General features: G+C 38.6%; 1 protein-coding gene across 1 annotated transcript in view; it reads right to left on the bottom strand.

Moving 5' to 3' along the window:
• Nucleotides 1-1,476: 1,476 nt before the first annotated feature.
• armc2 (armadillo repeat containing 2) overlaps nt 1,477-15,372 on the bottom strand; it is a 251,300-nt gene continuing 237,404 nt past the window's right edge. Inside the window, exons 17-19 of the mRNA XM_043687090.2 lie at nt 8,823-8,955; nt 7,493-7,653; nt 1,477-2,433 (exon numbers count right to left, since the gene is read on the bottom strand). Coding sequence (XP_043543025.1) covers nt 2,237-2,433; nt 7,493-7,653; nt 8,823-8,955 — 491 coding nt within the window. The 3' untranslated portion in view covers nt 1,477-2,236. The remainder of the gene's footprint in view (nt 2,434-7,492; nt 7,654-8,822; nt 8,956-15,372) is intronic.

The following is a 15,372-nucleotide window of genomic DNA, read 5'->3' as shown; positions in this document are numbered from 1 at the left end:
TCTGTGTGAGTGTGCGTGTGTGTTTATGTGAGAGTGTGTGTGTATGTGTCCGTGTAATTGCATAGTGTGGTGGGGTTAGCTATAGTTTGACGTGAACCCAAGATCCCAGTTGAGGCCGTCCTCATGGGTACCAAACTTGGCTATCAGCCTCTGTTCAGCAACTCTGTGTCGTTGCGTATCCGAAAGTACGCTTTGGAGGACACTTATCCGACGATCTGAGGCTGAATGTCCTTGACCGCTGAAATATTCCCCAATTGTGATTCCTGTCTGGCTATTACTGCATGGTGTCCATTCATCCGTTGTCATAGCATTTGATTAGTTTCACCAATATACCATACTTTTGGGGAATCTTAGCTGCAGCGTATGAGATAGACAACGTTGGCTGAGTTGGATGAGTATCTGCCGTGCATGTGGTGGGTGGTGTCGCGATGTGTCATCATAATATCCATGTCGGCATTCTAACATGTTTTGCAGTAGTTGCCATTACAGGGTTGTATGGTGTTGTCGTCCATGTTGTCATGAAGGCTGGGTGGTTTGCTGTGAACAATGCTCTGTTTAAGGTTTGACAGTTGTTTTAAGGCGAGACATGGAGGCGTAGGAAAGATCTTGTCGAGGTGCTTATCCTCTTCGATAATGTGTTGCAGCTGTGAAGAACATGGCGTAGTCTATCTGCTACCAGGATATACTGGACGATGAAGGGTATCCTATCGGTCGCATCCTGTGTCTGTCTTCTGAAGTGGTCATTACTGCCTTTCGCTGTGGCAAGTTGGAACTGGTGATTGATGAGTTGAGCATCATATCTAGTCCTTATGAGAGTGTCCCTCAACACCGTCATGTTCTTCCTCATCGGAACAGATTCTGTGTATGCATAGGGCTAGTTCTTAGGGGATGGCTGTTTTAATATGTTGAAGGTGGAAGCTTGAGAAGTGCAGCATCATAAGGTTAACATTGGATTTGTAGTAGGCCTCACAGCTAAAATGCATTGTCTGACCTAATATACTGATAAAACCTAAAGTTATCTTGGGGCAGTGACTTGAAAGAAATTCTGGGATTTGCATATTAATCAATCAAAACCTGCATCTCCATTCTAACTAATTAAAGAATTAATAGCCATCTAGGTTTATTCAATAAATTTGCCTAAGTTGTATGACCCTTTGATCTTTTACTTATAAATTCTGTGTCCAATGTATTCTCTCTCACTAGCTGCCTAAGGAAGGAGCAGGGCTCTGAAGGCTTACAAAAAGCCTGTTGGACTTTAACCTGATGTTGTGTGATTTTTTAATTTGTCCACCCCAGTCCAACAGTGGCACCTCCACAACATGTTCTCGTCAGGATTATCTGCAGTTAACCCTGCATTCTTGTACATAACCAGTTTGTCATCTTCTAACTCTGGGAACAGACATAGGTTAAAAATTTTAATAAATGAATGATCAATTTGTAAGAGTCATCCATTTTCTAATTCAAGACATCATAAAATCAGTGAAGAAAAAGAAATTTATTCACGCATAGGATTGTAGGAAATCACTAGAAATTCCCAGAAACCAGGCAATTTGGAAAAAGAAAGTAAGAGAATTTAATTATAGAAAGGGTAGCTTTTCAGGGAGCTGGCGAACTGTCATAGGATGAATGACCTCCTGTACTTTCAAGTTCTGTGATACTATATTTCTCTACTAAAGGCTTGCAATGTCACTTTTAAACACAGCACTGGGAACCTCTTGTCATGGGGACATAAATACAAACCATTTATTATATTTTCTGTTCATATACTTCACTGGTGAGAGACAATCTGATACTCGCATTAAATCAAAGTGTCACAGAGACTTTAAATAAACTCAAAATTAAAACTATTCATAATGTACAAAAATGTATTTACAATTTTCTAAACTTATTATCAATAGATCAGATCATTGCTGTATCTTACACTGTACATTAATACAAAGAAAAACATTCACAAAGGCCAAACATCAGACTCTACAAACCAATTGCTTAATTGTGAAAAATGCCATATGTCCATGAAGTTGGATAATTTTTTAAGTTCATATCATATACTTTCAAGACACTAGGGATTTTGATTTTCATAAAGTAAATTAAACTATGAAGCCAAATCTAAAACAAAATGCTATTGCGATGTGACATTCAGTAGTTATATATTACTATTTAAGAAATCAATATTCAGTATGTTAGATCAAGCAAATCAAAAAACATGTCGAGTTTTGTTTTCCTTGGCAATAGAATATTAGAGTAAACCTTTTGAAGGGAAGCAGTTCTGCAGTGACGAAGATGGTAAAGCTTCTGGGTGCCTGTGGTGATGCTGAATCCTACACAGTAATTGTTGAGCCACCGGTACAAATTCAGATTCCCAGCACATTTTGTGCTGTTCCAGCAGTCCTTCATCTGAACCATTGATGGCAACATCTAATGCAATTTCTTCATCTAAGAAATAAAAGAGGAAAATGACAATTTTCAAGTAAAAATCAAAATCAATATTTTGCCTCATTTATTAATTAAGCTTAAATAGCCAACTAGTTATTTCGTACTAGTGATACAGCAATTGATTAGTGTACAAGTCACTTAACTACAAAGCCCCAATGTTAAATCACAGCTTTGGTTGATATTCACACTTGTACTCCTCAGGCTCTCCGGCAAAAGGCGAGGATAATGTCAAGGATGTTTCACTTTGCAGTTCCACATAAACCACCAATGATAACCAGGGAGATATTGAAAATTTATTTATAAAATCTTAGACTTCCAAAAATGTAAATTACAGGTTACTAAGCAGAGAATTTTTATTTTAAATGATAGTGGTTAAGAGTTTAATGATGGACTATTTTGCAAAAGTATAAGGTAGCTATTTTCTTATGGGAATCTTATTTATTTACTGTGTATAAAGTAGAGGTAATATTGTTGAAGTGTTATTTGAGTTTCAATATGTATAATTGGAATATAATTATAAATAAATTTGCATGTTCTTTTAAACTATTCAGGTTTTTTCTCCTAGTTTGTCTAATTGAGATTACACACCCTAAAGTATGTATAATCTAAGCCACTTAGTGTCATATTGAAAGAAATCCTTTCAAAGTCAGTATGGATACAGATAAGCTGGCTTGAAGTCTCAAAGATACACAGTCAATAGGAAGATCAGTATCTCTGCTTCAGTCACATAAAGTTGTAGAAATCATCACCATTATTAAAAGAGGCAAGAAAAACAGCCACACTAAATGGAATAAATAATAATACTTACCAGCCAATAACATTTACTGTTGTAATATATAAATTTACTGGTCCCTTAAAAATAAAATCATAGAATCACAGAGCTGTACAGGATGGAAACAGACCATTCAATCCAACTCATCCATGCTGACCAGATATCCTAAATTAATCTTGTCCCATTTGCCACCATTAGGCCCGTATCCCTCTAAACCCCTCCCATTCATATACCCATCAAGATGCCTTTTAAATGTTGTAATTGTACCAGCCTCCACCACTTCCTCTGGCAGCTAATTTCATACAGACACCACCTTCTGTGTGAAAAAGTTGCCCCTTAGTTCCCTTTTAATTCTTTCCTCTCACCTTAAACCTATGCCCTCTAATATTGGACTCCTACATCCTGGGATAAAGGCCTTGACCATTCACTTCAGCTATGCCCCTCATGACTTTATAAGCTTCTATAAGGTCACCCCTCAGCTTCTGGCACTGTAGGGAAAATAGCCTCAGCGTATTCAGCCTCTCCCTATAGCTCAAACACCCCAACCCTAGCAACATCCTTGTAAATGTTTTCTGAACCCTTTCAAGTTTCACAACAACTTTATTATAGCAGGGAGACCAGAATTGAATGCAGTATTCCAGAAGTGGCCTAACCAATGTCCTGTAAAGCTGCAACATGACCTCCTAACTCCTATACTCAATGTACTGACCAATAAAGGCAAGCATACCAAACGCTTTCTTCACTATCCAGTCTTCCTGCAACTATACTTTCAAGGAACTATGAACCTACATTCCAAGGTCTCTCTGTTTAGCAACACTCCATAGGACCTTATCATTAAGTATATAAATTCTGCCCTGGTTAGCTTTTCCAAAATGCAGCACCTCACATTTATCTGAATTAAACTCCATCTGCCCTCCTCAGCCCGCCAGGCCATCTGATCAAGGTCCCATTGTACCCTGAGGTAACCTTCTTCACTATCCACAATACCTCCAATTTTGGTGTCATCTACAAACTTACTAACCATACCTCCTATGTTCACATCCAAGTCATTTATATAAATGACAAAAAGCAATGGATCCAGCACCAATCCTTGTGGCAGAAGCCTCCAGTCCAAAAAGGAACCGTCCACCACTCTCTGTCTTCTACCTTTGAGCCAGTTCTGCATCCAAGTCGCTAGTTCTCCCTGTATTCCATGTGATCTCACATTGTTAATCAGTCTGCCATTTGGAACCTTGTTGAATGTCTTACTGAAGTCTATATAGATCACATCCAACACTCTTCCTTCATCAATCCTTTTTGTTACATCTTCAAAAAATTCAATTAAGTTAGTCAGGTATGATTTCCCATTCACAAAACCATGTTAACTGTTCCTAATCAGGACTATTAATCCTTACCTTTCCAAATACATGTAAATCCTGTCCCTCAAAATCCCCTCCAATAACTTCCCCACCACTGAAGTCAGGCTCACCGGTCTGTAGTTCCCTGGATTTTCCTTACCACCTTTTGTAAGTAGTGGCACCACATTAAGGGCTACGGGGAGAATGCGGGTAAGTAGAGTTGAAATGCCCATCAGCCATGATTGAATGGCGGAGTGGACTCGATGGGCCGAATGGCCTTGCTTCCGCTCCTATGTCTTATGGTCTTATGGTCTTATTAGCCAACCTCCAGTCGTCTGACACCTCACCTGTGACTACTGATGATTCAAATACCTCAGCAATGGGCCCAGCAATCACTTCCCTAGCTTCCCCCAAATACTTAGGGTACACCCGATCAGGTCCCAGGGATTTACCTACCTTTACACATTTTAGGATGCCCAGCACCTCCTCTTCTGTATTATGGACATTTTTCAAGATGTTGCTATTTATTTCCCCAAGTTCTCTAGCTTCCATATCCTTTTTCACAGTAAAACATTGATGCAAAATATTTGTTTAGTATCTCCCCATCTTCTGTAGTTCCATACATAGGTGGCCTTGCTGATCGTTAAGGGGCCCTATTTGCCCCCTAGTTACCCTTATGTCCTTAATGTATTTGTAGAATCCCTTTGGATTCTCCTTAACCCTATTTGCCAAAGATGTTTCATGTACCCTTTTTGCCGTCTTGATTTCCCTCTTAAGTATACTTCTACTGCCTTTATACTCTTCTAGAGATTCACTTGATCCCTGCTCTCTATATCTAACATATGCTTCCTTGTTTCTCTTGACCAAAACCTCAATTTCTCTAGTCATCCAGCATTCTGTACACCTACCAGCCTTTCCTTTCACCTTAACAGGAACATACTATCTCTGGACTCTCATTTTCTTATTTTTGAAGTCTTCCCACTTCCCAGCCATCCCTTTACCTGTGAATATTCGCCCCAATCAAGTTTTGAAGGTTCTTGCCTAATACTGTTAAAATTGACCTTCCTCCAATTTAGAACTTTAATTTTTAGATCCGGTCTATCCTTTTCTATCACTATTTTGAAACTAATAGAATTACGATCACTGGCCCCAAAATGCTGCTTCCGTTGACACCTCAGTCACCTGCCCTGCCTTATTTCCCAAGAGTAGGTCAAGTTTTACTCCTTTTCTAATAGGTACATCCATATACTGAATCAGAAAATTTTCTTGCACACACTTAACAAATTCCTCTCGATCCAAGCCCTCAACATTATGACAGTCTCAGTCTGTTTGGAAAGTTAAGATCCCTGTCATTAAGCATCAGTCTAATTGGTGAATGCCATGTACATTCTCCACACAGACTTTCCACTCTAATTAAACCTTCCCACCCTGTCCCTGAATTTCCCATGTATGAAGAAAGCTTCAGCCTAAATATTTCAAGCTATCTGCTTCAGTCACACCATTTTCTCAACATTACATAAAAAGTCCTCCTAAATTGTATGCTTGATCTGTTTGTGGTTAATTTATATTTATGATCCTTTGCTCATCCATGGTGTAAACAATAACAATACTTTGCTATACAAGTTAAAACAGTAACCCAATATACAATATTACTTATTTCTAAAACCTAGAATTAACATTATATGGGTAATGTACTGCGATTGGACTCGCTACAGTGAACATCAAATAGCAAAAGAAAACACAGACTTCTTAATGACTCTCACCAAACATTAATGACACAATGGGCCATCAAACTTCAATAAACTTCACAAAGGATTACAACTCAATTTTCGTGGATCTGGCCACAAAATACCCTCTTAAGACCCACTCTGTTATGGATTGCCTCAACATATTTTCTTTTATCCTCCTAATTTCATACTCCCACTGAACCCAAAACTGCACTCCAATACTTATTCACTATCACAACTTTAGCTTTTGGCCAATAGTCAGTTTGACCACTGCAAAAATTGCTCCTGTTTTTCCTTCGAGTTGTAATATTGCTCATTTACATCAAGCAAATCCTGCTTATGATTTTTCAACAATCACTTTTTCAGCTGCATGGAAATATCAATAATCACAGACTTTTTTCAGAGCCCTTCACAGTTTCGCCCAACTCAGAGTCAGTAACTCTTCCACTTTCTCAGCTCCCCAGGATTTCTTCTTCATAGTTTTATCTCCAATTTTTAGCTGCTTACCTACTCCGACAGCATCCTCTTAAGCTTGTCTAATAGCACAGAGCCACTGAACTACTCTTGACTCCTTCTCTGTGGGACAGATAAAAATTGCCACTCCTAACATGGAGTCTTTCCTTGTCCCTGTCTCTTTCTCCAATTATCAATGACCCTAGAATTTTTTTTCAGAGACCCCGAGCTATCTTGAGTGACCTATCAAAAACCTTGCAATAATTCCTGCCCCTATTGCAAGGTAGAATTGACTGTTACAACCTTGAATCTCTGAAGCTCCTTGTTCTCTAAATGTTACATTCTTAATGCTGAAAATGGACTTCATCACACCCCATGTGTCAACATTTGTTTGATTTACTGTTGTAAATCTCTTTGGGAACATCTTATATTAAGTATGTGATATAAATATATATAGAGTAGGAGTGTGTCTTTGTAACAGGCTATATCAGAAGGTGAGTATAGGCCAGAAATACCCCAGGATGAGTTACTTCATTGACCAGCTGACAATGAACAGGTTGCTAAAACACAGAGTGCAATCTGTAGCTATACGTTAATTCTATGAATTGTTCATTCACTGTTCATTACTTTTAAAAAGAAAGTAATGAAATACTGAAATCGGGTATTCTAAACAATTCCCAAATTGATGGATACAGAGGTCAGCCTCGTTAAACATCAATTTGACTGTATTACAGAAACTATCACAGGCAAAGTGGTTTTAAGGTTCTTACTTAAATATGCTGGAAGGAGTTCCAGAAGTTCGTCAGTTTCATTTTCTCCAAAGCACAACACAGTACTGGTTATTTTTTCACTATAGTTCCAAAGGGTTTTGCAGACCAGGCTGGCCAATTGCCAATCGGTAGGCCCGAAGTCTCTCAAACAGTCAATTAACCTAGAATATCAACAAAATATACAGCACAGTCACTCAAAAATATATTTTGAAGCAACAGTTATTTTACTCATAGCATTTGAAAACAGATTTTAGTTCGAAATCTGTGGCCTTTCAGTGCATCCCGATCATAGCCCCGGCAGGAGCATGCTAAGGGTTTGAAATTAGTTTCCTATCCTAGGTTAGTGCTGCAATTCTACAAAACCTCATTAGGGGTAGAACATCTTTCAGTAAAACATTACTGATCAGAATAGAGGTAAGCTTATGAACTGCCAAGTCTGAGAGGTCTTGTGTTTCTTGCATTTCACCAGTAATAGTGCATTAGACTCTGCCAAAGATATGTCTGGAATCCCAAAGTCCTGAAGACATGCAAGATTTTTTTCCTATTAATTAAGTGCTTATAGAGTGGGTTGCAGAAAACAGCATAAAGATTTGAAAATCTGGAGGGTGTGGCGGGGGCAAAACATACTTAGCAACCCTAATTCATAATTCCCCACTCTTTTATAAGTGCAACCTTTAGCTAAAGTTTATGCCTCTTTATTGGGTGAGCACCCTTCATTTACCTGCCAATGAAAGGAAAGTTAAGGGTCATCCATCCTTCTGATCCTTCGAAATTCTAGTGGGATCAGATGAAATGGCCCAGCATCTTCATAAAGCAAAACATATTTCTTTACAAAATGATCTGGGACATGAAATTCCACAGGAGTGCTTCAGTTTCTTGCTGTGGCCCTGGCAAGAGGCCAGCAGAATCTTTTAGGAAATGGCTGTCTTCAATGTTCATACTTCCCTGGGCATTCTGCCTGACTCCCACCAGTGGATATGGAGAGCTCCCACAGAAACTCAAGATCCATTTTCTTAAAATGAAACTATAAATTAAATGAGGTTCAATTTCCCAATGATTTTATGGTTATTCTGTTTCTTGGAAGCTTTAGCAGACCTTCCCTCTGGTTGTTGATGGTGAAACCTTTTTTTGAAGATTCAACATCAATGTTTCAATTTAGTTTACTGTAAGACACAGATAAGTAATTAATTTGCATTGATACTCCAATTCACCTAAATAAACCAACAACTGAGTAAAAATACTGCAGTAACAAACCAGGTGATAATACCTGCATGAAAAGAGGCATTTATTGTAATATCAGTTAACATAAAATGTAGAGTTTTATACTTACTTTTTTAACCCTCCATCCTGTTTCAATATGGGCCGTTTGTTTTTATCAACTGTCAGATTTATAAGCACTCCACAAGCAGCAAAACAGACGTCCTGGTGTTTGGCATCCAATAATGTGATCATAAATTTATCGACTAATTTATGGGAAATAAAACAATAATTTTAGCAAAACAAAATTTCCTCTTTTTTGTGGTAGCTGAATGTTAGTTAAGAAAACTCCTTAGAAGCCAAAAATAAAGAAAATACTTAGTTATGACAGGAATCAAACCCAGGTTGCCAGGGCATATGTGATCTCTGTTTCCCCTCCCCTTGTGAGAAGTTTAAAAATGAACTAGGAGCAGGAGTAGGCCACTCAGCCCCTCAAGCCTTCCCCACCATTTACGAAGTTCATGGCTGATCTGATAACTCAACATCCCCATCTATCCCAATAATTTTGCTGATTGAAACAATCCATCTAAAATCCATCTACTTCTGCCTCAAGAAAATATTCAGATTCTGTTTTCAGTACCTATTGAAGAAGTGTTCCGAAGACTTTTTATTTAATATTCATTCACAGGACATGGACATCGCTGGTTAGAATAGCATTAATTGCTTATCCCTAATTTCTCTAACTGCAATTGTCAAGACATTGCTATTGGTCTGAAGTCACATGCAGGCCAGACTGTGTAAGAATAGTAGATTTTCTTTCTTAAATGACATCAGTGAACCAGATGGGTTTTCCTGAAGATTAAAGATGGAACATAGAACAGTGCAGAAGAACATGCCCACCATGTCTGTGCCAACCATGATGCCATTCTAAACTAAAACCATCTCTCTACACATAGTTTGCTTCTCTCTGTTCCCTGCCTGTTTATGCTTCTGTCTAAATGCCTCTTCAATACTGCCAATGCATCTGCTTCTATCATCTCCCCTGGCAGTGTATCCCAGGCACCTGCCACCATCTGTGTAAAAAGCTTGCCTCGCACATCTCCTTTAAACTTTCTCCCTCTCACTTTAAACCTATGCTCCCTAGTATTTGACATTCCTACCCTGAGTAAAAAAACACTCTTACTATTTGCCCTGTCCATGCCTCTCATAATTTTATGTATTTTAATCAGGTTACCCCTCTGCCTCTGAAGCTTGAGTGAAAACAATCAATGTTTGTCCCACCTCTCCTTATCCAAACTCCAATCCATGCATCGTCCCCAAAGCCTCCGTATTCTTCCTATAGTGTTGCGATCAGAATTGCATGCAATACTCCAAATATGACCAAACTAAAGTTTTATATAGCTGCAACCTGACTTACCAACTTTTATACTCAATGCCTCAATCAATGAAGGGAAACATGCCATACTCCTCCTTTACCATCTTATCCACTTGTGTTACCACTTCTAGGGAACTATAGACTTGGACCTCAAGATCTCTGTCGATATCATTGCTGTTAAGGGATCTGCAATTTACCGTATAATTTCCTTTTGCATTTGACCTCCCAAAATGCATTCCAACTAATCTATATCCTACTATATCATTTGACAACCTTCCTCACTATCCAGAACTGCAGAACAGAATCTTCACGGTGTCTGCAAATCAGACCACCTACATTTTCATCCAGACCATTGATATATATTACAAACAACAGGGGACCCAGCACTGATCCTTGTGGAACACCACTGGTCACAGACATCTTCATCATGTCCTCAAAAACTCAATCAAATTTGTGAGACAAGACTTCCCTTGCACACAGTCATGCTGACTGTTCAGTATAAGTCCATTGACAATGGTTTCACAGTCATCATTAAACTCTTAATTCCAGATTTTTATTGAATTCAAATTCCATTATCTGCCATGGCAGGATTCAAATCCAAAACATATCTGGGTCTCGGCTCGCTAGTCAAATGACAGAAATACCAGGCCACTGCATCCCCTCTGTGAGAAAGAAAAGTCTCTACATCTGTCTTAAATGGGCAACCACTTATTTTGAAACAGTGATCCCTATTTCTAGATTCTCCCATAAAAGGAAACATCCTTTTGACATCCACCTTGATAAGACTCCTCAGGATCTTGTATGCTTAAATCTTATAAACTCCAGCGGATATAAGCCTAGCCTTTCAAACTATTCCTTGTAAGACAGCCCACCTATTTCAGGTATTTCTCTAGAAAATCTTCTCTAAACTGCTTCTAATACTCTTAGATTCTTCCTTAGAAAATTCTGTAAACAGTACTCCACTTGGAGTCTCATAAATGCCCTGAATAATTGCAACATAACCTCCCTTAATTTCTATTCAATTCTTCTTACAATAAATAATGGCACTTTTTTCCCAGCCTTGTTAATTATTTTCTGTACTTGTGTTATAATCTTTTATATTCATGTACTAGCCCACTCAGATCCTCTGCATCTCAGAGCTCTGCTCTTATCATTTAGACAATATGCCATTTTTAAAATTTACCTGCCAAAAAGAATGATTTCACATTTTCCTACATTATACTCTATTTACAAAATCTTTGCCAATGCATTTAACCTATTTATATTCCTTCGTAACCTCAAGTCCTCTTTAGAACTCACTTTACGACTAATCTTTATGTCATCAGAAAATGTAGCAACCAAAATCTCCGTCCCTTCATTCATGATGTGGAGATGCTGGTGTTGGACTGGAGTGGACAAAATTAAAAATCACATAACACCAGGTTATAGTCCAATAGGTTTATTTGGAAGTACAAGCTTTTGGAGTACTGCTCCTTTGTCAGGTAGCTACTGGAGTAGGAACATTGTACACAGAATTTATTGAAAAACATCACAGTATCATACAACTGATGCAATATATTGAACAAACCTAGGTTGCTGTTAAGCCTTTCATCTTTTAGAATGGCTTGCAGGTTTCGATTCAATAATATGTAAATGTCAGAACTTCCTTCAAGTCACATTCCTGAGATAACTTAAGGTTTTATAAAAAAAAGTGACATCTCAGATCAGACAATGCATTAAAGGTGTGAGGTTAGAGTCTGTATGTATTCCAATCTTGAGTCAGACTGATTCTATTCCCGAAGTAGGAATTTATAAAATGTCACATGGATTATAAAAAATATTGACTGCTTACAGATTGTGTACTTTTTGAACGAAATAGAACATATCTGCAAATACAATTCTGCAAATGCAAATTCACTCCCTAGACTTATATGTCTGTGTACACGTGAGGGAGTGAAAGAGTGCGTGTGTGTACGCACGCGCGCATGCTAGATGGAGTGTGTGCATGAATGACATGGAGTATATGCCTGTGAGAGGGTGTGTGCTGAATGTAAATGTTTGGGGGGGTGTGGGTGCTTGAAAGAGAATGTATGCATGAGAGAGGTCTGCTTGAGTGTGTAAGTATGTAAGAGTGTGTGTGTATGTGTGCTTGTGTGTGAGTGCATGTGTGAGAGTGTATAGTGCATGTGTGAGAGTGTGACATGAACCCAAGATCTCAGTTGAGGCCATTCTCATGGGTACCGAACTTGGCTATCACCCTCTGTGTTGTGTATCCTGAAGTCTGCCTTGGAGGATGGTCACCCGAAGATCCAAGGCTGAATGCCCCTGACCACTGAAGTGTTCCCTGACTGGGAGGGAACAACCCTGTCTGGTTATTGTTGTGCAGTGTCCATTCATCTGCTGTTGTAGTGTCTGCTTGGTCTCGCCAATGTACGATGCCTCAGGGCATCATTGCCTGCAGCGTATGAGATAGACAACATTGGCTGTGTCACATGAGTACCTGCCACGTGCATGGTGGGTGGGGTACCTACGTGTAATGGTAGTATCCATGACACTATGACACGTCTTGCAGTGGTTGCCATGACAGGGTTGTACAGTGTTGTGGTCGATGTTGTCCTATCAGCTGGGCAGTTTTCTGCAAACAATCATCTGTTTCAGGTTTGGTGATTGTTTAAAGGTTAGTAGTGGAGGCGTAGGGAAGGTCTTGGCAAGATGCTCATCCTCATTCGATAATGTGTTTCAGGCTGCGAAGAACATGGCGCAATTTCTCTGTTCCCGGGAAGTACTGGACAATGAAGGGTCCCCTATTGGGCGCAACCCGTGTCTGTCTCCTATGGAGGTCATTATGGTTTCTCGCTGTGGCATCATATCATGTTCTTATGAGGGTGTCCCTTCTTTCAAGTCATTTATATAAATTGTGAAGAGTTCAGGCCCCAACACTGATCATTGTGGCACTGCATTTGTTAGAATTTGCCAAGCAGAAATTGATTCATTTATGTCTACTCTCAATTTCTCATTCTCTTTTATTTCCTGATTTACATCTATTTCAGGGATGTTGCTTATATATTTTATAGTGCAGACCATTGAAAAATAGTCATCCAATTCATCTGCCATTTCCTTATTTTATTTTATTAATTCCCCAGACTCACTTTCTTTGGCCCAATACTCACTTTGTTAACTTGTTTAAAAATCTGGACAAATCCTACAATATGTTTACATATTTCTAGTTTACTTTTTCTTGTACAGGTAGTTCTTTTATAATGCAATGGTTGCATTCTTGTGCAACCCTGCATTTCAGAAAAATCACACTTTAGAAACAGCGCTGGAAGTGTTGGCAATGTAGTTACATTACAGCCAACACACGTTTTAAAATTTCATGCTTTAGAAACAGTGTCCCTAATTTGGCAATAGCATTACAGTGAATTCACGTTAACTAAACATACATTATAGCAAAACAACCTGTATTCTAATTTTTAACCTCCTTGTTAACCTTTATAATTTCATCATGTTCTCAGCACACTCATATTCAATGAATCACTTTTTACATAGAATAATAGAACCATTGTGTATTATAGCGGAGAAGGCAATAATTCTGACTTCAAGGCTGCTAGATATTTTGAAGGGCAATTTAATTTGTTTGATCAACATGCCTTGCTCCCCAAATTCCTGTAATATTTTTTATTGCAAGTTTGTTTTTTATTTATTCTTTGTATGTACATGCTACTGACAAGACCAATACCTAATGCCCATCCCTAACTGCTCTTTAGATGGTGGCACTGGGGCCACCTTCTTTTTGAACCAATGCAATTGTGTAGAATCTGGTAAAGGGGCACAACTCTGAAAGCTTGTGATTCCAAATGAAGCTGTTGGACTACACCTTGGTGCCGTGTGACTTTTGAACTTGACCACCCCAGTCCAACACCAGCACCTCTACATCAATGTGCAGAATCGATACAGCATTGTTAGGGAGGGAATACCAGGATTTGATCCAGTACTTACTCATTTCCCTTTTGAAAATCACGGTTGAATATGTTTTTACCAACCTATCAGACAAATCCATCCCAAATCCTACACGCTGCATACAAACGTTTTCCCTTGATTCACCTCTGGTTCTTTGTCAATCACCTTAAATCTGATTATTGATCTTTCAGCCACAGGAAACAATTTTTCTTTATTCACTCTATCTAAAGCCTTCATATTTTTAAACATCTCTAATTAATCTCTTCTTGATATACTTTAAGGAGAAATCAAGTTTCTGTCATAACTGTAACTTCATTCCTAGAACCATTCTAATAAATCTCTTCTGCGTCCAAAATCTTCTTATTCATCCTAAAGTATATTTCCCCGAGGTGGACATTATTGCAGTTCTGGCTGAATAAGTGTTTCTAACTTACAGGCATTACTGCTCTATGCCTTTTTTTTTTGGTAGAGGGGTCAAGAACTGGCTAACACAGAATTAAGGCAATTAGCAGCAGAACAAAAGGCAAATATGGAAAACCATTTTTTACACAGCAGTGGTTAGAACCTCAACTGGACAGCCAGGGAGCTGCAGACACATTCAATTGTGTGTTTTCAAAAGGGAAGTGTAAGAGGGGAAAAAAGATATTGCAATTAAAAATTGGAAAGGAAGTGGGACTAACTAAACTGCTTTTGCAGATTAAATAGACTATTTTATGGTTTGACAGTTGCAAAAATACTCAAGATCTAGTCTGGGTAGGCAAGATAATGGAATTGAAACCACAAACAGATCAGTCATGAACTTATTCAATGATTTTTTTTTCATGTGACTGCCCATTTCACCAGCCTATGTCCTCTTGAAATTAATTGCTATGCTCCTCACTGTTTACTACCCTTTCATATTTTGTGTCACTTTCAAATTTTGAAAGTGTGCCCTGCTCTCACAAGTCAAAGTCATCAATGAAAATCAAAAAACCACAATGGTCCTGGCATTGAACTTTGGACTATTAATCACAAATAGTTTAAATTCCTTTGGAAACTTGTATCCATGCTACTACTGTTCATTTTGCCACACTTATCTGGTAATTTTAAAAATGCCTATTGAAAGTCCATAACCTCAACAACTGCACTGCCCTCCCCTACCCTCTTTGTTAGCCAATTCAAAACTCAAATGAAGTTCATCAAACATAATTCGCCCTAAACAAATCCAGGCTACACTTTGTTAGTCCGTATTTACCCAAGAGTGTGATACATTTCTCCCAGGTTACTGGCCTGGATTTTAGCTGGGAGGCAATTGTCATACGGGGGAGTGATTTTCAGATTGAAAACATCCTTGATAAATGGTTTTTCTGAACTATCAGCAGTTTTTATT

The sequence above is a fragment of the Chiloscyllium plagiosum genome, unplaced genomic scaffold (genome assembly GCF_037043375.1).
Source record: "Chiloscyllium plagiosum isolate Xiang-an unplaced genomic scaffold, Cpla_swu_hap1 HiC_scaffold_3, whole genome shotgun sequence".
Taxonomy (NCBI): domain Eukaryota; kingdom Metazoa; phylum Chordata; class Chondrichthyes; order Orectolobiformes; family Hemiscylliidae; genus Chiloscyllium; species Chiloscyllium plagiosum.
The sequence above is the reverse complement of the archived record's forward strand: the minus strand, read 5'-3'. Positions and strand labels throughout refer to the sequence as shown.